At 45.6% G+C, this 24,095-nt stretch overlaps 1 protein-coding gene across 1 annotated transcript in view; it reads left to right on the forward strand.

Moving 5' to 3' along the window:
* The window catches only part of LOC137562610 (complement C3-like), a 340,327-nt gene that overhangs the window by 313,548 nt on the left and 2,684 nt on the right, over nucleotides 1–24,095 (forward strand). Inside the window, exon 40 of the mRNA XM_068274113.1 lies at nucleotides 3,843–3,990. Within this exon, the coding sequence (XP_068130214.1) occupies nucleotides 3,843–3,990 (148 nt within the window). The remainder of the gene's footprint in view (nucleotides 1–3,842; nucleotides 3,991–24,095) is intronic.

The following is a 24,095-nucleotide window of genomic DNA, read 5'->3' on the forward strand; positions in this document are numbered from 1 at the left end:
TGAATCAACCCCAAGTCAGCTAGCTAATTGTACAAGCTGTTAGTCGGTATTTCTCCTGTCTGGCTAAATAGGTTAAACGATCGTACAAGTGTGCAACCAAACTGAAACAGGATATGCAAGAATCATAAGCGATAATATATTGATCTGAATAATATAAATTAAATGATAATGAAGTGCTAAAAGCCCGTAAACATGCACAGTCGATGTTGCTCGAAGGGGAGTGGACCTGAACTCAGAACTTCCTCTCTGCTCTAAAAGATACACAAAAGCATGATGACCTTTAAACAAAAAACATTTCTTTGTTACAGTTGATGCAAATCCTAAAATAAATCTGCAGTGTGTCTACTTCCTGCTTTCATGGAAGCAGACATATTGTTATTAGCCTGTACTTTCAAATGGGCTTATCTGCCATCTCTGCTGTGGCAGTCATGTGACACAGGGGAGAGATCAAATTACACTTGTGATTAGCCACAGATGAGGGGGAATTAAAAAAGCTTAACTCTCTAGATACATACAGGCTGCATTTCTCTGTTTTCCTTCTGTCATGTGCCAGAGTTCCGGTCCACTTTAATAACGCCAGTTACCCCATTCCCAGCCGTCATTATCTAATCCTTCCTGCAGTCCACCTATGTCATGTACCCCGTTTGTTCTTCTTTCTGCCCCCATCAGCTGTAAGGGCTCTAACCCGCTAGCAGCTTTTTCTAAGCGCTAGTGATTTGAAAAAGCTCTTTTTAATGCAATGCTTTGTGGGATTTTTATAAAATTACATCGCTCTAGTGGGATCACACCCATAGCATTATATTAGTGTCACGGACGGTTGCGGGGCCGAAGACGCGTCCGGGAACCGCTTCGTGAAGAAAAAGCGATTGCACTCGATTCTCTGCATCGATTGCGCTTCAGATCGATAGAATCTGGATTGATTGTATAGGAGCAGCTGAGTCTTTTCTCAGCAGAGAGATAGCATCAGCTTAACTGCAGGATGGCTCTTTTGATATGCTAATGAGCCTGGGCCAGGCCTGTGTCCCTGAGGATGTTTGTTCTCAATTACCTCCATTTGGTGGTCCTTTTCATACAGGGAGATCCCAGGAAGCTAGTCACAGCTTGACACCAGCCAGCCTGGCTCCAGCCTTACCAGGAAGAAATGAATGTACTATATAATCTTTTGCCCATTTACAGAATACAATAAATAGGGTAGTTATGAGAGCGGTATCATTGGATCCGTAGGGTCATGCTGAATCTCTTGATACCAGTCGAGAGGGGCCCGGGGCCCCTACAACCCAGGTATGAATCTTCTCAGGAATCTGATCCGCTGCACTACCCATGTCTGATATCATATTAATCGGTAGGTTCTGGGGATCGATAATATGTAATTATTATTTGCAGGGCCGGTTTAAGCAACAATGGGGCCCCAGGGCAAAATAAACCTGGGGGGGCCCCCCCAACAGATACCCCGGAGCAAAAATTGGCATTAAGGGACCTTTTTTGCAGCTGGTATAGTCAGGGTTTGAAGCCCCAATCGGTCAGAGCTCCACATTCTGGCTACCCCATCCTGCATAGGGGACAAGGGGTTAAAAAGTTTCAGGAGGAAGGACCCCACATAATTTTGAAAAAAATAAATTCCCACACTCTAAACATAAAAAAAAAAAAAAAAAATTGGGAAAATAGGAAAAAAATGCCAGGGATCTTCATACGGCCATATTGAGGCTGTATAGCGAACGCCTGGCCAAAGCGCTGCGGCTGCGTATGGTCCCCCTGGAAACCCCGTCAGGAAATGTATTGCTCTTTCTTTTGATACATGTAAAATTACACTACCGTTAGGTTTGCTACTAAAAGTGACATTTACTGCATTTAAAAGTATACTTTTTTCCTTCGAAACTTTAAAATTGATTTTCTCAAAAACTATAAGGTCTTTTTGAAAAATTGTTTTTTCCTCTTATTCCCAATGATCTCATTAACATATCCTGCAAATTTGAGGTTACTAGAATATAAGGTGGATTTGCTATTAACCATTAACGTCGGCTGGTTTTTAAATGTGTATTTTTTTTCCTTTGAAACTTTAAAATCGATTTTCTCAAGAACTATAAGGTGGATTTGAAAAAAAAATTTTTCCTCTTGTAGCCACTGGGGGCCCCTACAAGCTCTGGGGCCCTGGGGCAGCTGCCTCCTTTGCCTTAATGGTAGCGCCGGCCCTGATTATTTGTGTCCCGGCCGCGTAGGTCGGTCTAGGGAAATGTCAGTGTTATGAGGCTGGTAAAAGCCCCTGCCCAGTTGTGATTACCATAGTCCGGCCTGGGGGCCGACTCTGGAAGCCCGCCTCTGAACTCAGCTCCATTAAAAGTGAATGAGCTGCCTGGGCAACTGAGTCCTCCCATTCCATCCATATGAGAACATTCTGCTGCCAGCCAGAGGACACATGGTTGGCGGCCATCTTGCGGAACTTTGAATTAAGCTCTGAAACAAAGGGCACATGGCTAGCGGCCATCTTGATTGGCCATCTTCTGTAACCTGGAACAAAGAATTCTGCTGAACTTGAAACCAAGGACTTGATGATTTTCCCACAAAAGGACATATTTCCACAAACCCTAAGTATTTTCTCCCTTTTATTTTTTATACTGGCTATTACTGTTTTAATAATTGTTGATTTTAATAATTGTCTGTATATATTAATTTATATTGCTTTCAATAAACCGACGCTATCGTCAGTTGTTGTTCTAGCTACCCTACTATTCAGCACGCACAGAACTGATCCCAGATCTCTGAAGAGACGCTACTATTGGTTGTTGTTGGCTAGACAGAATAGAGTGTGTTTAACCGTTTTTATTCGCAAGACTAGTCAGTCAGCGGGCTCCTCAGGCCCATGGTAACCGAGGTGGTGGCAGTTATACCCTGAATTAGTGTGTATTTTGTAATTACCGTATCTCACAGGCTCCCTTCTGGTTTGTCTGCGGCTAATTCCCAACGGTTCCTGCGCATTGACTGCGACCAGAGTTCGCACGATCCGTGCGCTGGCACCGTTTGGAAGTCCATTTGAGGTCTGACCACTAGGGCTCCTGTGACAATTAGCAAGAGCTTTTCAAATCACAAAGCGCTCAGAAAAACTCTCCTAGTGGCTTCCAGCCCTTAGGGCCCATTCACACTTGAGCATTTGCTGGCGATTTCAGCAAAACACTCAAACACTAGCGCTTTTAAAAGCGCTAGTGCTATAAAACCCTAGGGGCCCATTCTTACTTGGGCGATTTGCGCTAACTGGCGCAAATCGCCCAAAATCACGAAACGCAAACGCGTCGCCTGCACCATTTTCAGGTGATTTCCCGGCATTCGCGTTTCAGTGCTATAGAAGTGCTAAACGCAATCGCGGAGAAATCGCTGCACTGTCCAGTGATTTTTCTGCGCGAAATCGCAGAAAAATCACTCCCGCAAAACGTTTTGCGCTTTTAAGTGTGAATGGGGCCTCACTCCGTTTCTTGCTCTTTAAAGTAGATGGGCTAAAAAAAAACTTTTAGGCGTGATAGCTATAGCACTAACTGGGGTAGCACCGCTGTGTACACCTGATCGCGCGCAAAACTTTAAAGTCGCATCCCATGAGACCTTATAAGGGCATCGGGTGCGCCGTTAAAGTTGCACCGCGATGCGACGTTTTGCGCGCACCGCGCTTTGCACGCGATCAGGTGTACACAGCAGTGCTACCCCAGTTAGTGCTATAGTTAGCACGCCTAAAAGTTTTTAGGCGTGCTAACTGGGTTAGCACCGCTTTGTGAATCAAGCCCGATTTCTCTACAGAAAGAAGCACGCTTTAGATGTTTAGTGCTATGATATGAATTACCTTTTCTCACGTCTTTCAGGCACAGATGTTGTCCGCGAGAACGAAAATCGTAAATTCATCAGTCATATCAAATGCCGAAGTGCTATCGATCTACAGCCCGGCCAGGATAACATCATCTGGGGACATTCAAAAGATTTGTGGAAAATAGAACCTGAACCTTCTCCTAAGTAAGTAATGATATCAGCAGTACACAAGTTATTCATATATATCCCTGTGCCACATTTCACCGACACGCCAACCTCAGATAGTCTCTTCAGTTTATAACTCGTATTCAGGATAATTCATTCTACAAAAACACCTTTAGGCTGGAAAAACATTAGGCGGTGCATGAATGGGTGGGTGGCTGGATAGTGTAATGGTTAAGGGCTCTGCCTCTGACACAGGAGACCAGGGTTCCAATCTTGGCTCTGCAAAAAACCTCCAAAAAGAGTTTTACAAACCAGGCCTCACTGTGTCACATATCAAAAACTTTATTGAAAAACTTACAGCAATCACAACTTGTATCAAGGAGATTCAAATAAAACCTTTAAAAACACTTGAAGCATAAGATTGGCCTGACAGTCCCTGCATCCCACGCACGCTTCACATACATCCGCTTGAGAAGGAACTGTTCATCAGACTAGGAATTCAACAAAGAATCGCGTGAATTGTATTCACGTCTAAGGGAACGTGGGTACATGAGGGATAACTTTAGCTTTATAATAAGACTGTAAGAACGAGACATTCCACCTCAGTTTTAGTTGTTTCTCTACTAAATAGCGGTGCCCTTTGAAAAGCTGCCAGAGTGGTTCTTTATCTTTAATTATCTTTTTTCCATCAGTGACCTCTTTCTCTGAGAAAGCACTTTCAATCTCCTCCTGTAACACCTCAGGTATTCTATATGCCATCTTTATTTTAGCTGATCACCACTCCTCCCTACAGATGTAAATTAAAAATGATCACTTAATCAAGTTGAGACTGCTGTTCATGTATTCAAAAAGGTCCCAAATAATTGGGATACCAAAAGGGGAGACCTCTTTTTTGGGTTTCTAAAACCCCGCCTTAGTAATATTTATATTTATTTACTGGTCTTCCAGTGACATCACATCCGACAATCTTTCTGCTGCACATATTAACCACCTCATGTGCGCAGATGTATCAGGTGTATGTGGGCCTTAAACTCAGATCACTAAATCTGCAAAAAACCTCCAAAAAGAGTTTTACAAACCAGGCCTCACTGTGTCACATATCAAAAACTTTATTGAAAAACTTACAGCAATCACAACTTGTATCAAGGAGATTCAAATAAAACCTTTAAAAACACTTGAAGCATAAGATTGGCCTGACAGTCCCTGCATCCCACGCACGCTTCACATACATCCATTCATGCCATACAGCAAATGAGAAGGCTTGCGCATATTCAAAAAATGACCACAGAGCTCTGGGTAGACAAAAAAACGTTTTTCCCCCAGTGTTCAAAAAGATTGCTCCAACATCAGCAGGGCAGCTTGAAGCTTACTTCAAACTGTATCACCTCAACTAAGCATGCACTTTCCAGCTCAGAATCATATTTAGCTTGTACAAGCTTTGAACAGAACCACACCCTGATGAAGCCCATTGGGCGAAACATGTAGGTGGGAGGAGCTATAGGAGGCCGGCCTCGCCCACTGCTATCAACCCACGCCGCTCTGAGGGCGTCTGTCGCCGCCATTGCTGCCGCTGCATGGATGCGCTGACCCAGCGGAACTCTGGCACATCATCCTGCCTACTTATGGGATAGCCTGCGTGCATACCCTCTGATGAGATGACCACCATAGACTCTCTGGGAGACGTAAGATACAGGGCTCTGTGTCCCTTGAACAAGACAGCGCTATCAGTGTGCTGACTCAAAAAGTGTTATTGCAACAAATGCTATGCTAATGCTAATGCTATAACAGCTTGCTGAACTGCATATCTAACCCTCTGTGGCTGAAACTGCTTTGCTATGTGTGCCTAAGCTCTAAGGACTGCCGTGGCTCTAACTGGTTGATCTGAGGAGGTCCTAGATTTATATTTACAACGGACAGGTTCTGTTCAAAGCTTGTACAAGCTAAATATGACTCTGAGCTGGAAAGTGCATGCTTAGTTGAGGTGATACAGTTTGAAGTAAGCTTCAAGCTGCCCTGCTGATGTTGGAGCAATCTTTTTGAACACTGGGGGAAAACCGTTTTTTTGTCTACCCAGAGCTCTGTGGTCATTTTTTGAATATGCGCAAACCTTCTTATTTGCTGTATGGCATGAATGGATGTATGTGAAGCGTGCGTGGGATGCAGGGACTGTCAGGCCAATCTTATGCTTCAAGTGTTTTTAAGGTTTTATTTGAATCTCCTTGATACAAGTTGTGATTGCTGTAAGTTTTTCAATAAAGTTTTTGATATGTGACCCAGTGAGGCCTGGTTTGTAAAACTCTTTTTGGAGGTTTTTTGCAGATTTTGTGATCTGAGTTTAAGGCCCACATACACCTGATACATCTGCGCACATGAGGTGGTTAATATGTGCAGCAGAAAGATTGTCGGATGTGATGTCACTGGAAGACCAGTAAATAAATATAAATATTCCAATCTTGGCTCTGCCTGTTTAGTAAGCCAGCACCTATTCAGTAGGAGACCTTGGGCAAGTCTCCCTAACACTGCTACTGCCTATAGAGTGCGCCCTAGTGGCTGCTGCTCTGGCGCTTTGTTTATGAAAGGTTGCGTTTTGATGCGTTTGTGCCGGGGTTTTGTTGTCATAATGAAGTGCATTTTGAGTGCATCTGCATTTCGTACATGCAAATTTTGCACATGCATTCTACTGCATTGGCTTTTCGCACATATGAATCGCAAGTGTAGTTTTGTGCATTTTATATGCATTTCTGATATGTGTATTATGCAAACTTTTGGGAATGTAGCCAGTATAAAAACACAATTTCGATGTCCTCTCTGGCTCATCACTAGGAAGTCAACAGGAAGCGGAAATGCATCATCAAACTTGGTTTTTATACAAAAACGCAATAAAAACACTATAAAATGCTATACCTCTGTGTCACTATTGACATACATTATGTGCATTTTAGATGCATTTTGGAAAAATATGCAGCAAGTTCTGTGTTTCAAAAACGCACATTGCAGACCGCAAACAATCTTACCATTGCCTCTCCGCACCAGGATCTCATCTGGTCTTCTCGGCTTCCGGCTTCCTGTGATGTCACAGGAAGCGAGAAGACCAGATGAGATCCCGGTACGCACGGAGAGGCAATGGTAAGATTTACAGCAAGCTCCGCTGCGCATTTTTTACTCTGCAGGCAGGGGTACACTGGGGGCACATTAGGAGGGAGGGAGAAATTTAATGGCGGTGGCCATCCATGCTGCATACGCATCCCCCGGGGCTGGTGCCTCGATCGTTTTTTTTCCCCCTCTCTCCCCAGCGGCCGGGACCAAGGGGGGGCAGCGCGGGATAGTGGGAGGGCCCCCCAAAATTGGGACCATCCCGACGAAAACGGGACGGTTGGGGGCTATGAGAAAATCAGTTTTGCAACCTGGTTGCCTGATCGATCATTCAATCAATTGCTGGTTGAAATCAGTGAAAATGCGCAATTGAGAATGCTTGAAAATCTCAGTAGCAAGGGCTCAATAAACTGACGGACCCCCGCCCAGTGTCCTCACAAGTGTATATGTGCCCCCTTCCTCATGCCGGTCTGCTGTTTTGAAGGCTCACCTGTCCGCCGCTGCAAATCCTGACCTCCTCTGGTGTCTGGCATCACTGCAAGCACCTGTACCACGTGCACCCAAGTAGCACAGTCAGATGTGCTAACGAGTATTCCTGTGTCTTGTGATTGGCCTAAAATTTCCATTTTATCACGATTACTGCGGTAAAATTCGGCATTCTCTGATTGGTCCAATACTTCTGAGTCAGCTCGGAAGTATTTGGCCAACCAGAGAATGCAAAAAATTACAAGAAAAAGACTCATCGGAACTTGGAAATTTGTAAATCTGCAGAATCTGTTAACGGCATTGGCGGATATCGGAATTTCCACTGAATCGGAAATCTTCATTTCTGACCATCTCTATGAAGCCAAACGGGCTCAGCTTTTCAAGCCCCAGCTCCTTGCAACTGCGCTTGTTCGCATACAAGACAAGACAAATAACATTTATATTGCGCTTTTCTCCTGGCGGACTGAAAGCGCCAGAGCAGCAGCCACTAGGGCGCACTCTATAGGCAGTAGCAGTGTTAGGGAGTCTTGCCCAAGGTCTCCTACTGAATAGGTGCTGGCTTACTGAACACGCAGAGCCGAGATTCAAACCCAGGTCTCCTGTGTCAGAGGCAGAGCCCTTAACCATCCAGCCTCATACAGGAATGGGGCCACAAACTTCTGAGGGTCCCAGTGCTGGAGCGGTGATTGCAACAAGGTCATGGGAAGCCCCTGGAGGGTAACCGTAATCCACATACAGGGAGACTTAAAAAGATAATATCCTTAGGGGTGTGCCACAACACCTATGTAACCTTTATTTTTTTCTGCTCTGCTGTACTGGTCAAGGATATACAGTATAGAGGAGATATTGAAGAAACTCAAAGATGTTTGTATGCAAAAAGTACAAAAAGTCTTTATTGAAGACAAAAATCATGCAAACTATTCATAAAAGATATCCTTTAAGCAGAGCCGGGACAAGGTCCTCCAGCACCCAAGGCTAAGACACCAAAGTGCGCCCCTCAATCACTGCCACCCCAGCCTTCACACGCTGATTGCTATTAGACTAAGAGGGCCACAGGGCCCACACCCTCCCCAACACCTTAATATCTAGTTATCTGGCTTGCAGTCACTGCTATGTATCCCCTTTTCTTATTTCTTTCTGCTTCATACACAATTAGGAATGACAGCTGAATGAATTGTGCGCCCCCTCCTACACTGCGCCCTGAGGCTGGAGCCTTTTCAGCCTATGCCTCGGCCCGGCCCTGCCTTCAAGGAGCATATTCCATAGCAGAAAATGGTGAACATGCAGCAGTGATTAACATCAAGATTAGTGTAGCAGTTAACGACAACATCGACTTGTTTCGGGATAAACCCTTCATCAGGCCTCCACATATAAAGACACATCTGTATAGTTAATGCATGATCATAAGGAGCATCTGGGCAAAATAAAGCCAAGCAAGACCATTTATCCCCTACCATGTGCAGTCTCTGGGGGACATTTATCAAGTGTGTCCGAGACAAAATATTACTAGGTTTTTAGAAATCCGTGCAGAATTGTCTCAGACAGCCTAAGAAATCAGTAAATAGTGCAGATTCCTTCTTAAACTGTTAAGAATAGGAGGAGTTAGGAAGGTCTCTCGGGCAGTGCAGTGTGTGAGGGAAATTGGTGTTGCTGAGGTAACCAACACATCTGCTGTCAGCAGGCTCTGAGTGAGGGGGGAGGAGCTTTTCACAAATCATGTCTAGCCTGCACTATCTGTAGAACTGCTACTGAGCACTTCTTAATCTGCAGCAGTTTAGGAATGGACTTGGACTTTTCTTAACAGTAATGCAGCTCTAGAAATCCACACTAAACTGCCACTATCATGTAGGCTTTGGGAAGTTCCTAACTGTCATGCAGAACAGTTCCTCTGCTGGTTAGAACAGTTTTAGAAGAAAAAGCTGTCGGCAATGCATTGTTAAACCTGGCCCCTCTGTGTGTGAACATTGGATGAGTGGAACAGTTTGCCAACAGAAAATTTCCGGCGAACTTGGGCTGTTTGCCGTTTGCATTTAATGGGAGCTTTCTTGTCAAAAGTTTGCGTTTCGCATTTTTTTACTTTAAAATCAATGGCTGCCGACTTTAGTGGTTAATAACAAAGCCCCCATACATGCTACAAACACCAGATTTGCCAGATATGTTAAGGAAGACAAGAGGGAAAAAAAACTATTTTCAAAAAGACTTTGTAGTTTTAGAGAAAATAAAGTTACACCAGTATAAAGTATATATGTGGGCAGCACGGTGGCGTAGTGGTTAGCTCTCTCGCCTTGCAGCGCTGGGTCCCTGGTTCGAATCCCAGCCAGGGCACTATCTGCAAAAGAGTTTGTATGTTCTCTCCGTGTCTGCGTGGGTTTCCTCCGGGCACTCCGGTTTCCTCCCACATTCCAAAAACATACGGATAAGTTAATTGGCTCACCCTAAAAAAAAAAAAATTGGCCCTAGACTACAGTACTTACACTACATAATATAGACATATGGCAATGGTAGGGACTAGATTGTGAGCTCCTTTGAGGGACAGTTAGTGACAAGATATATATATATACACTGTACAGCGCTGCGTAATATGTCGGCGCTATATAAATACTAAATAATAATAATAATAATAATATATTGAAATGCTGTAAATGACAGATAATGTATCAACCAAACAGTAATGTAAAGTTACATATATCAAAAGAAAAGAGAAGTAAATTTGATAGCGGGTTTCCAGGGAGTCAGTACACTGCCTACTGACCCCCTGAAAACACCATGGAAAATGTGGCAAAGCAAACTTTACCTGTTTTTGGATGATTAAAAATTTTTTTGTTCAGAGTATGGGAAATAAAAAAAATTATGTGGGGTCCCCCCTCCCGAACCTCTTTAACCCCCTTGTCCCCCATGTAGGCTGGGATAGCCAGAATGCGGAGCCCCAGCCACGTGGGGCTTTGCACCCCGAGCTATAAAAGCCCGCATGGTCCAGGGCATGGGGGGCTCCGGGGGTAAAGTGTTGTGTTTTTATTCCTATGTACCCCTATACTCATTTCTCCTGGGGAGGGGGCTAGCATCTGGGGGTCCTCTTCTTAAAGGGGACTCCCAGATGCCACCATGAACCCCCCCGGGCATTGTCAGTTCCACCTCCTCCTGGGGCACCGGAGGTGCGGAGGAGCCCTTTGTCCATGGGTTGGTCAAGGGTTGTAAGGGAGAGGGGGGAGCCTTGCCCGTCCTCTCCTCCAGAGCCCCTCATACCATGGACCATGGGAGCTGGTATAGCTCATGGTGCAATGCCCCACGCAGCCAGGGCTCCGCATTCTGGCTATCCTAGCCTGCATGGGGGACAAGGGGTTAAAGAGGCTTGGGAGGGGGGGGCCCCACGCGATTTTTTTCCCACAGTGAACATATAAGTAAATACATTTAAGTACCGTATTTCCCAAATATAAGACACACTTTTTCTCCCCCAAAAGTGGGTAGAAAAAGTCAGTGTGTCTAATTTTCAGAATATACGGTATCCTGAGACCACTCCCCAGATCCACATGGCATGGCTGGCAGATCAGAGCAAGCTGCGTGTAGCACATAAACAGTGCACTCACATAATACTCTCACCTCTCCTGTGCTGACTTGCTCTCAGCTATGCTTGGCTGTACCTTAGTCCTTGCCTCATGTTAATTCTGCATATTATGCCCTCATCTGCTTCAATCTATTATGCTCTAATCTGCTTTCATATATGAGCACATTCACTGAATTGATCTGTGAACTGTATCCAGCTGCTTGGGGGAAAAGATCTATAAGACGTCTCTGCACTAAAGACTAGAGATGGCCCGAACAGTTCGCATGCAAACCGATTTGCGCGAACATTGGTGGTTCGCGTTCGCGGTGAACCACGAACTTTATGCAAGTTCGACCCGCCCCCTATACTACATCATTAGGCTAAACTTTGACCCTCTACATCACAGTCAGCAGACACAGGGCAGCCAATCAGGCTACACTCCCTCCTGGAGCCCCCCACCCCCTAATAAAAAGCAGCAGTGTCGTCTATTTCCTCACTCTGTGTGCTGCGTAGGTAATGAGAGAAGGGAGAGAGGTTGCTGCGCAGATTAGGGAAAGGTTAGTTAGGCCTTTGTTAGGCTTGCTCCTTGCTGATACTTATTGCTAAGAAGCACCCCAAAACAGCTCTTTTGAAAGCTAATGTTCTTTTGATGTGTTTTTTTGTGTGTGTGTGGCCCACTGACACTTGCATATACAGCCCTGTCAGTTGCAGCTGGCCCTTGCTAATTGCTATACTGTGCAAGGCCCAGCACATTCAGTGCCTACCTTTTCACTGCATATTTGTAATACCAGTCACTGCATACCTGTACATAGTACCTGTGTGTGTGACAGCTGCACATTGTGTTGATACCAGTCACTGCATACCTGTTCAGTGCACCTGCGTGACAGCACGCAGTGTTATATTATATACCAGTCCCTGCATACCTGTTCACGGTACCTGTGTGTGTGACAGCTGCACATTTGTAATACCAGTTACTGCATACATGTTCACTGCACCTGTGTGACCGCCCGCTGTTTTATATACCAGGCGGTGCATACCTGTTAACTGCACCTGTGTGACAGCTGCACATTGTATTGTAATACTAGTCACTGCATATCTTTCACTGCACCTGTGTGATTGCACATTGTATTAGTCAAGTCAGTGCATACCTATCACTTCATCCCCCCGATATGGACAAAACAACAGCCAGAGGCAGGCCACCCGGCCGGTCTGTTCGAGGTCGTGCTGACGTGATTTTGTGCGGCCCTGGACCAAAGTGCAGTGCTCAGAAGAAGGCATGTGCCATCAACTCCTAAGATTGTCAGGACGTAGTTGACTATTTAACACAGAACACCTCATCTTCCGCAGCCACCAACGCTACTACAAGCACCACATCTGCTACATTTGACACTTCGCAGGAGTTATTTGGTGGGGAATTAACTGATTCAAAGCCATTATTGTTACAACAAGATGAAGGCGCTAAGCAAGTTACACCACCTCATATGTCTGCGTTAGGTGCACTGTGGACGTAAGGTGTGAGGAGGAGGAGGAGGATGAAGTACCTGCTGTTGGTGCAGTTTATGAGGTGTCTGATACATTCGAAGCTGTGGAGGATGATTATGATGATGGAGATGATGATGATACTGGCATGGATGTCATGTGGGTTCCCAATAGAGGAGATAAACAGGGGGACAGTTCAGCGGGGGAGTCAGAGAGGAGTAGGAGGAGATGAGTTGCTGAAAGAAGCAGGGGGAGCTCGTCGTCAGAAACAGCTCGTGGCAGTGTCCGGCGCCATGCATCGCCACCTATGGACAGACAGCCAACATGCCCTTCAACGTCAGCTGCTGACGCAACCATAGTGCCATCACCCCAGGGCTCAGCAGTGTGGAAATTTTTTTGTGTGTCTGCCTCAGATGAGAGCAATGCCATCTGTACTCTCTGCCACCAAAAATTGAGCCGTGGAAAGGCCAACACTGCGTAGGGACAATTGCCTTACAAAGGCACATGACAAGAAAGCATAAACTGCAATGGGAAGACCACCTGAGGAAAAGCAGCACTTAAAAGCAAAGCCACCCTCCTTCTCCTCTTCCTCCTTCAGGTGCATTATCTTCAGCCGCTTTCTCCCTTGCACCTTCACAGCCACCCTCCTCCACTCCGCCTTTCACCTTGAGCGGTTCCTGCTCCTCTGCCCACAGCAGCAGCGAGGTGCCCGTGAGGGAAATCTTTGAGCGGAAGAAGCCAATGTCTGCCAGTCACCCCCTTGCCCGGCGTCTGACAGCTGGCTTGGTGAAACTGTGAAATTTGTGGCGATTGGGACACCGCAGTGGAAGATACCAGGCCACAATTATTTCTCAAAAAAGGTGATACCCAAACTGTAAGTTAAAGGGCAAGTGGTGTCATCTCTGGCACACAGCATTGGGTCAAGGGTCCATCTGACCACGGATGCCTGGTCTGCAAAGCACGGTCAGGGCAGGTACATTACTTACACAGCCCATTTGGTCAACCTGGTGATGGCTGGCAAGCAGGGAGTACGTGGCTGTGTAGCGGACCTAGTTGTGACACCTCCACGGCTTGCAGGCCGGCCTGCTACCAACTCCTCTCCTTCTCTTCCTACTCCTCCTGCTACATCCTCTTCGTTGTTGGCCTCCTCCTCCTTGGCTGAGTGGCAGTGCTAATCTACTGGTGCTGTGATCTCCTCTCCAGCTACACAGCCCCAGCTCCCCATGGCCTATGCTGCATGCCAGGTACGACGGTGTCACCCCATCTTAGACATGTCTTGCCTCAAAGCGGAGAGTCACACTGGAGCAGCTCTCCTGGCTACTCTGAACAAACAGGTGGATCAGAGGCTGACCCCGCACCAACTGGAGATCGGCAACGTGGTGTGTGACAATGGCAGCAATCTCATTTCGGCTTTAAATTTGGGAAAGTTGACACATGTACCCTGCATGGCACATGTGCTGAATCAAATAATTTAGATATTTGTGTGTAAGTACCCAGGCTCACAGGATGTCCTGAAGCAGTCCAGGAAGGTGTGTGGGCATTTCAGGCGGTCCTACACGGCCATGGCACGCTTGGCCAATATTCAGCGGAGAAACAACTTGCCGGTGAGGCGCTTGATTTGCGATAGCCCGACTCGCTGGAATTCAACACTCCTGATGTTTAACCGCCTGCTACAACAGGAGAAAGCCGTCAACCAGTATCTCTACAACTACAGTAAAAGGACATGCTCTGGGGAGATGGGGTTGTTCTGGCCGAAGTACTGGACACTGATGCGAAATGCCTGCAGGCTCATGCGGCCGTTTGAGGAGGTGACAAACATGGTGAGTCGCAGTGATGGCGTCATCAGAGACTTGATCCCATATGCTTTCTTCCTGGAGCGTGCCGTGCATAGAGTGGTGGATCAAGCTGTGGAGGTGCATGAACAGGAACAGGAGGAAGAGTTGTGGGATCAATTCTCGTCAGAACCAGATGTTTCCTCAACACTTGTGGCAGCACAGAGGAGGGGGGAGGAGGAAGAGTCGTGTGGGGAAGAGGAGTCAGATGAGGAAGGTGGGTTTTTTTTGAGGAGGAGGAGGCGGAAGAACAACCGCAGCAGGCATCACAGGGCTTGTGCTGCTCAACTTTCCCGTGGTATTGTTCGTGGCTGGGGGTAGGAGGAGAACTTACCTGATGCCACTGAGGAAGAGCAAGAGGAGATGGATAGTACGTCTGCATCCAAATTTGTGCAGATGGCGTCTTTCATGCTGTCCGGCCTGTTGAGGGACCCCCATATATAAAAACTCAAGGGGAATGACCTGTACTGGGTGGCAACACTACTAGACCCTCGGTATAATCACAAAGTGGCGGAGATGTTACCAACTCACCAGAAGGCAGAAAGGATGCAGCACTTGCACAATAAGCCGGCAAGTATGCTTTACAGTGCGTTTAAGGGTGATGCCACAGCACAATGGAATAAAGGTGCCACTGCCAGTAATCCTTCTCCCATATCCACGCAGGCAAGGATAGGACGCTCTAGCGATCTCATGGTGATGTCGGACATGCGGACATTCTTTAGTCCAACGCCTCGCCTTAGCCCTTCCGGATCCACCCTCCACCAACGCCTCGACCGGCATGTAGCCGACTACCTGGCCTTAACTGCGGATGTAGACAACAGCGTTGAACCCCTGGACTACTGGGTGCGCAGGCTTGACCTGTGGGCAGAGCTGTCACAATTTGCCATCCAACTTCTGTCTTGCCCTGCCTCAAGTGTCCTGTCAGAAGGGACCTTCAGCGCAGCTGGAGGCATTGTCACTGAGAAGAGAAGTCACCTAGGTCAAAAAAGTGTTCAGTACCTCACCTTTATCAAAATGAATGAGGCATGGATCGCGGAGGGCTACTGTCAGTCCCCACACACAGCATCTCTGCCTGCAGGCTTCTTGACTGCCTTCTCCGCCACCACCAACAGGGTCCAGGATGCCAGGTGGATTCCTGAATTTTTAATTCTATACTACTTTTTCTGGTGCATGTACATGCCTGCCTAATGTTTCTGGCTGCACTGCGGCTGCAACAACAAAACAAAAGGCATGTACATGTGTCAATTCCCCTTCGTGATAGTTACCTTGCTGCTGTGAAGGGGCTTGCATATCACAATGAAGCAATGATGCTTCAAGCTATATGAGTGTGTCGGGGGGGGGGGGGCACACCCAAGATAATAAGGTCATTGCTTCATTGTGGACAGACCAAATTCAATCAGCTGGACAGTAACTGTTGTTCAGTCATTGAGCTACCTCAGCCCGGCGACCATATGGGCTTGAAAACTGCCAAGGCCTGCACTCTCGCCATGGTGCGGTGCGTTATACACTGAGTTTGGTCTGTCAGTGTGAAGCAGTACACTAATTACACTACCTGATTGATGCATACACATGCAAGATGTTTTAAAGCACTTTATGCCTGCAAATTAGCATGCAATGTGATTTCTGCCCTTAAAACTCTGCTGTGTGTCAAATGCAGATTTTTCTCCGGGACGTTTGGCATGTATCCCACTCATCCATGCCCCCCTCCAGGTGTTAGACCCCTTGAAACGTCTTTTCCATCACTTTTGTGGCCAGCATAAATGTTTGTAGTTTTCAAAGTTCGCCTGCACATTGACATCTATTGCGGTTCGCAAAGTTCGCGCGAACCCGAACTTTTGCGGAAGTTCTCGTTTGAGGTTCGCAAACCTAAAATCGGAGGTTCGAGCCTTCTCTACTAAAGACGTACCAGGTTTAGTATATTTTTTCCCTGATTTTTGCCCTCTAAACCTAGGTGCGTCTTATAATCTGGAGCCTCTTGTATTCTGAAAAATACGGTATATGCCAATACATTTTCTATCATTTTCTATCATTTTACCACATTTAAATATAGACTTTTTTTCCTCTAACTTTAACATTGATTTTCTCAAAAACTACAAGGTCTTTTAAAAAAAAATGTTCTTCCTGTTACCACCGTCCTCCTTGGCATACCCTGCAAATAGTGTTTCTAGCATGCAAGGGGCTTTGCTATTAACCGCTAAAGTCTGCAGCCAATAACCATTAAAGTGTTTGGCCAAAATACATATTTTTGGTGACTATTTCGCAGTTGATCCTCCTCCGCCATGCCACTGTCCAGGTTTTGGTACACTTTTTACACCTTTTTTTAAAGTAATTGTGGATGCAGAGATGCCCTGAAACTTTTGAAGTTCGTCTGCCCATTAAAGTCTATTGAACCTGCCGCGAACTGCCAATTCGTGGACGTTTGCGGAAAATTTGTAAACGGGTTTGCGAACTTCGTTCATCACTATTGGCAGGGCCAGATTTCCCACAATGCACTATGGGGCTCGTGCTTACAGGCACCTAATGGGGTAGGGGATGCCCGCCTCCCCAAATGTCCCACTGGTGACAGCTGCTGAGCTCCACTCTGTCGGTTCAGATGTCCCCGTGCCTACTCCTCACTTCCTCATCAAGTGAGGACCCTTACCACACAGAAGAATGCCATCACTGTAATGAAGAGCACAGCTGTTGCTAACAGGGCCGGATTTCTGCAAAGGCCACAAAGGTCACGGCCTAGGGCGGGAAAAAAATCAGAAGGATAAAAGGGCGGCAGGACCTGAGAGAGATAAGAGGCTGCATGTCAAAATAAATCATTTCTCCTGCTCTGAAAGCGCCCCGGCTTTGCTGCACACAGTCAGAATTCCAGAGCTCCGTGTATTTTCCTTACTTCGTGGTGTGCGATGAGACAGTGCTATCTTCTGAACATACAAGCTTCAGTTTATTGCCAGGGGTGAGAGAAACATGGATCACAATGTAGACAATTTCTGATCCAGTAAAAGTAAACATTTTAACAGAATTATTTCCACTTTACAACTCAAGCTGGGCTAAACAATGTATTGCTGGTCAGACTCTGTTAATGACTTGAGCCATTCCTTCTCCTCTCTCCCCCTGGATTGTAAATCTTAAACAGATAGATAAGGGTTTTTTTTCCTTAGAGAGATTTATGACAGCCCCTTCTAAGCTAAATCTTAACCCCTTGCTGGCTCATTTTAAAGGCAGCAGTAGTCTGCAGTAGTATGAGATAGACAACTTCTCTATAATTATAATTGCAAATGTACTGTTGTATACTTTTGTATTGTTACATTCTGTTTTGTATACCAAAAGTAATAACATATACTAAAAATTTAAAAAAATATATGTTTGTACCGTGTTGGCAAAAAGTAAAAAAACACCTGTGAAAGAATCAGTACAATAAATACTATAAAATAAATGCAACAGATCTGTGATTACAGAAGAGCAGAGAGGGAGATGAATGCCGCTCTGCTACTTCATGCCCGGTACACACCATGCAATTTGCCATCAGATAGGCCTAGTGCACACCGGAGCGTTTCCGCTGCTGTTTGCGATCTGCTTGCGGGTGCGGATCCGCTAGGGTAATGTATTTCAATGGGGTGGTGCACACCAGAGCGGGAGGCGTTTTGCAGAAACGCATACTCCCGGGCTGCTGCAGATTTTGGATTGCGGATGTGTTTCTGCCTCAATGTTAAGTATAGGAAAACCGCAAACCGCTCTGAAAAACGGCACTTCAGAGCGGTTTGCCAGGCGTTTTTTGTTACAGTAGCTGTTCAGTAACAGCTTTACTGTAACAATACATGAAATCTACTATACCAAAACCGCTACACAAAACCGCAAAACGCTAGCTGAAACGCTGCAGAAAAATAAGAAAAAGCGTTTCAAAATCTGCTAGCATTTTGCGGATCTGCTAGCGGTTTTTGGTGTGCACTAGGCCATAGATGGGTTCAAATTGATTATTTCTTACAGGTCTAATCTGATTTCTGATCATTTTTCTAATCGACTTTGTATAAGTGATCGGAAAATCGATTCAACCCATCTATCTGGTGCGTACCAGGCATTAGGGACTCACTGCTCTAACAGGAAAAACAATTATTCATCATTTTTCAGAGAGAAAACATTCATAGGTATCCTGCAAACAAGTGATCGTTAAGGCTCATACACACATCAGACTATAGTCTTTGGAAAAAGAAAGATCACAGTCCAATCTTACCACCCTTCATGTACTATGAGAGCCATACCTTCACAGTCTTTTCTATGGAGCTGAACTCCCCATCAGACAGAAATCTTTGCAAGATGCTGCACACACAGATGCTGTACAGACACAAAAGATCAGTATCTGTAGGGGTGGGACGGCGAATCCACGAATCCCTCGAATATTGAGAAATATTCGAGATTCGTGGATTCGAATCCCGACGCCATTTCCCCCTTAACGAATCCGCCGAATCCCGCTGCATCCCCGCGCGCAACCGCCGATCCCCCGCTCGTCCTCTTCCGACCCCCCCGCGCCTCCTCCGCTTGCCCCTTGCATAGATGTGAGCATTGGCTCACCTAAAACCTGCCCTGGATTCCCTACCTGCCGCCAGCGCAGAGCCGCAGACCCGCAGACCTCTTGTTTCCTCCTCTGTTCCCTCTAGTAACCGCCCGGCGCTTCAGTGATGACGCGTATGCAAATGCCGATCACTAGGGGGAACAGAGGAGGAAGCAAGAGGTCTGCGGCTCTGTGCTGGCGGCAGGTAGGGAATCCAGGGCAGGTGTTAGGTGAGCCAATGATCACATCTATACAAGGGGCGAGCGGAGGAGGCGCGGGGGGGTCGGAAGAGGACGAGCGGGGGGGTCTGAAGAGGACGAGCGGGGGATCGGCGGTTGCGCGGGGATGCAGTGGGATTCGGCGCTGGATCCCCTTGTTAGGTGAGCTATTTTTTTCTATGTGGGGGGGTGAGCAGAGGAGGCGCACAAAGGGAGGGGAACCCTGGCTAGCTATACTCAAGGCGCCTATACCTAACTAGCTACACTGAATGCGCCTATAACTAACTAGCTATACTGAGGGCCCCTATACCTAACTAGCTACACTGAATGCCCCTATAACTAACTAGCTATACTGAGGGTCCCTATACCTAACCAGCTATACTGAATACCCCTATACCTAACTAGCTATACTGAGGGCCCCTATACCAAACTAGCTATACTGAGGGCCCCTATACCAAACTAGCTACACTGAATGCCCCTATACCTAACTAGCTATACTGAGGGCCCCTATACCTAACTAGCTATACTGAATACCCCTATACCTAACTAGCTATACTGAGGGTCCCTATACCTAACTAGCTACACTGAATGCCCCTATACATAACTAGCTATACTGAGGGCCCCTATACCAAACTAGTTATACTGAATCCCCTTATACCTAGCTATACTGAATGCCCTTTTACCTAACTAGCTATACTGAATGCCCCTATACCTAACTAGCTATACCGAATGCCCCTATACCTAACTAACTATACTGAATGCCCCTATACCTAGCTATACTGAATGCCCCTATACCTAGCTATACTGAATGCCCCTATACCTAGCTATACTGAATGCCCCTATACCTAGCTATACTGAATGCCCCTATACCTAGCTATACTGAATGCCCCTATACCTAGCTGTACTGAATGCCCCTATACCTAGCTGTACTGAATGCCCCTATACCTAACTAGCCATACTGAGGGCCCCTATACCTAACTAGCTATACTGAGGGCCCCTATACCTAACTAACTTTACAGAAGGCCCCTATATCTTGCTAGCTATACTAAAGGCCCCTATGCTTTGCTAGCTTTATTAAAGGCACCTATACCTAACTAGCTATACTGAAGGCACCTATACCTAACTAGCTATACTGAAGGCACCTATGCCTAGCTAGCTATACTGAAGGCACCTATGCCTAGCTAGCTATACTGAAGGCACCTATGCCTAGCTAGCTATACTGAAGGCACCTATGCCTAGCTAGCTATACTGAAGGAACCTATGCCTAGCTACCTATACTGTGGGCAACTATTCCACGGATCGCAGGATTCGTTAGATTCGGGATTCGAAAGGTTCGAGATATTCGAGAACCTTTTTAGATTCGGATTCGTATTCGGATTCGAAGAAATTGTGGATTCGTCCCATCCCTAAGTATCTGCAAAAGATCTGTTCCTGCCAAAGATCTGTTCCTGCAAATTGCAATGATAGTCTATGAGATCTGCAGATCATCATACACACCTTGTTTAACAGACATTCATCTGCAGATCAGACAATCATCTGCAGATCTGAAAATCCATCCTGGTGGATCGGATCTGCAGATGAATGTCTGTTAAACAAGGTGTGTATGATGATCTGCAGATATCATAGACTATGAATGCATTTTGCAGGAACAGATCTTTTGCAGATACTGATCTTTTGAATGTGTAGTCTACAGCATCTTTGTGTGCAGCATCTTGCAAAGATTTCTGTCTGATGGGGAGTTCAGCTCCATAGAATAGACTGTGTAGAGTATGGCTCTCATACTACATGGAAGGGGGTAAAATTGGTCTGTGATCTTTCATTTTCCTAAAGGCTCATACACACATCAGACCACAGTCTTTGGAAAATGAAAGATCACAGACCAATTTTACCCCCTTCCATGGAGTATGAGAGCCATACCTACAGTCTATTCTATGGAGCTGAACTCCCCATCAGATAAAAATCTTTGCAAGATGCTGAACACGTTCAAAAGATCAGTATCTGCAAAAGATCTGTTCCTGCAAAAGATCCGTTCCTGCAAAATGCATTCATAGTCTATATCTGCAGATCCTCATACACACCTTGTTTAACAGACAATTATCTGCAGATCAGACAATCATCTGCAGATCTGAAGATCCATCCTGGTGGATCTGATCTGCAGATGAATGTTTGTTAAACAAGGTGTGTATGAGGATCTGCAGATATCATAGACTATGAAAGCATTTTGCAGAAACGGATCTTTTGCAGGAACAGATCTTTTGCAGATACTGATCTGTTGCATGTGTACAGCATCTTTGTGTGCAGCATCTTGCAAAGATTTCTATCTGATGGGGAGTTCAGCTCAATAGAATAGACTTTGTAGGTATGGCCCTCATACTACATGGAAGGGGGTAAAATTGGTCTGTGATCCTTCATTTTCCAAAGACTATGGTCTGATGTGTGTATGCACCCTGAGTGTGTGTGTGTGTGGGGGGGGGCGGTTGGTGGTACCGGGCCTAGGGCACTGGGAAGTCCAAATCCGGCCCTGGTTGCTAATGGGACTGAGGGTGTGTGACTGCCGGTGCCTGGATCCTGTATGGGGGGGTAGGGAGAGGACAGGAGCAGGAAAACTGCACAGCATGGCGCATCTGCACCCGAGGGAGGAAGGGAGGAGAGGGTCATGGGGCACATCTGATCTGAGGGAAGGAAGCAGAGCACATCACACCACTCTATTTGTTAGAGTGCTAGATGTGTCCATCCTCTGCCTGTGCCCACTGGCTTCGGAGTTGTAAATCTGGCCCTGCACATTGGCTCTCCTTTCTACAGGAACAACATCTTCAGCCTGAAGTACATAAAGAAAATGGCAGAACACCACAACAGGCTTCACTGAATTAATAGATTCAGGTCCCTTGTCTACTGCAGGACGAAAGTCCTTCAAGTTTCAAAATTTCTGTTGGCCGGGACTGGATTCCTTGGGGGCGACTGTGCACAGCTGATGCTGTATAGATGCCTCACTAGTCTCCATGCTAGTAGAAAGGTAGTGGTAGGCAGCACCCAACCCATCAAAGTGCGACGTGCTTATGGTCGATGTCCCTCTGTCTCCAGGAACAGCAAGCAGTAAATCCAAGAGAAGAGACCCAGCACCGTCTTCAAATGTATTTCAAGCTCTTTCTTTATTTCTTTAAAGCATCAGAGGTATTACAAAGGGCAAGTGTGTGCGACGTTTCGAGAGGAGCATCCTCTCTTTCTCAAGCTAACAAGCCCTGCACAGACCTCCCCCGCAGAAAAAGCGACAGCTTCTCTCAGAAGCTCCGCTTTTTCTGGCTGTTGCGTCTCCCGTGCGTCCCTCTAAGCGTATGCTACGCTTAGAGTGACGTCATGTAAACAAACTCATGGCCGCCATCTTGTGGCCAAAAAGTAATACTACATCTGAAATTTAAAAAAAATAAAAATTAACACACATTTACATTATAAACACATTGTTTACCTCCCACCCTTCCAAAACTACCCAAATAAAATGTTTAATATAAAAAAAAAAAACGATTACAATAAAAAAAAACATGTAAATATTTACCTAAGGGTCTAAACTTTTTAAATATCAATGTAAAGATGAAATATTTCTATATTTTTTTTATTCTAAACTTGTAAATAGTGATAGATGCAAAACGGAAAAAATGCACCTTTATTTCCAAATAAAATATTGTCGCCATACATTGTGATAGGGACATAATTTTAATGGTGTAATAACCGGGACATATGGGCAAATACAATACGTGAGTTTGAATTATGGAGGCATGTATTATTTTAAAACTATAATGACTGAAAACTGAGAAATAATGCATTTTTTCCGTTTTTTTCTTATTCTTCCTGTTAAAATGCATTTACAGTAAAGTGGCTCTTAGTAAAATGTACCCCCCAAAGAAAGCCTAATTGGCGGCGGAAAAAACAAGATATAGATCAGTTCATTGTGATAAGTAGTGATAAAGTTATAGGCTAATGAATGGGAGGTGAACATTGCTCGGCTGCATAAAGTGAAAACGACTGAAGGCTGAAGTGGTTAAAAACAGTGCAATTCGGCCGCCAGCAATAGCTGGCAGATGAATGACATCTTTCCCCACTATCCATGGCGGCCTGGAGGGGGACTAGTAATTAACGCCGCCGGGACTTGTTCAGGACCTCAGTATGCCATTTATCGGCTTCATGCTGCGCCCAAATTTGTCAGCGCTGTTTTTATATATATCCCGAACGGCACGTGATAAAGCAGTTTTCCATGGGTAAGGAAGTGGAGAGAACCATGTGCTCGTTGCTCATCAGGGATAGCTAAAACTTCAGCAGACGATGGGTGGCTGCTGAACACATGGTGGTTTCTTTCAAGTTTCTCAACCGAGACGGTTTTTAGCGTGTGTCCATAGCATTAATAAATCAAGGCCTGACAGAGGCAGTTTAAAGAGGAACTCCGGTGAAAATAATGTAATAAAAAAGTGCTTCATTTTTATAATAAATATGTATAAATGATTTAGTCAGTGTTTGCCCATTTTAAAATCTTTTAAATCCCTGATTTACATTCTGACATTTATTACGTGGTGACATTTTTACTGTTGGCAGGTGATGTAGCTGCTGCTTGCTGTTTTGGCAGTTGGAAACAGATGTAAACAGCTATTTCCCACAATGCAACAAGGTTCACAGACAGGAAACTGCCAGGAGTACCACTGTCCTCAGAGTTTCTTGTGGGTGGGATTTCACCACAATATCAGTCATACAGCGCCCCCTGATGGTCTGTTTGTGAAAAGGAATAGATTTCTCATGTAAAAGGGGGTATCAGCTACTGATTGGGATAAAGTTCAATTCTTGGTCGGAGTTTCTCTTTATCTGAAAAATAATAAGGTTAAAAATCCACCTTAAATAATTACTGGGTTCTGTCTGTGAGAAGCTGATTATCTTTATTAGCACAGTAATAGGTTTAGAAACAACTTCTAGACATT

Source organism: Hyperolius riggenbachi, chromosome 3 (assembly GCF_040937935.1).
Source record: "Hyperolius riggenbachi isolate aHypRig1 chromosome 3, aHypRig1.pri, whole genome shotgun sequence".
NCBI classification, from domain to species: Eukaryota; Metazoa; Chordata; class Amphibia; order Anura; family Hyperoliidae; genus Hyperolius; species Hyperolius riggenbachi.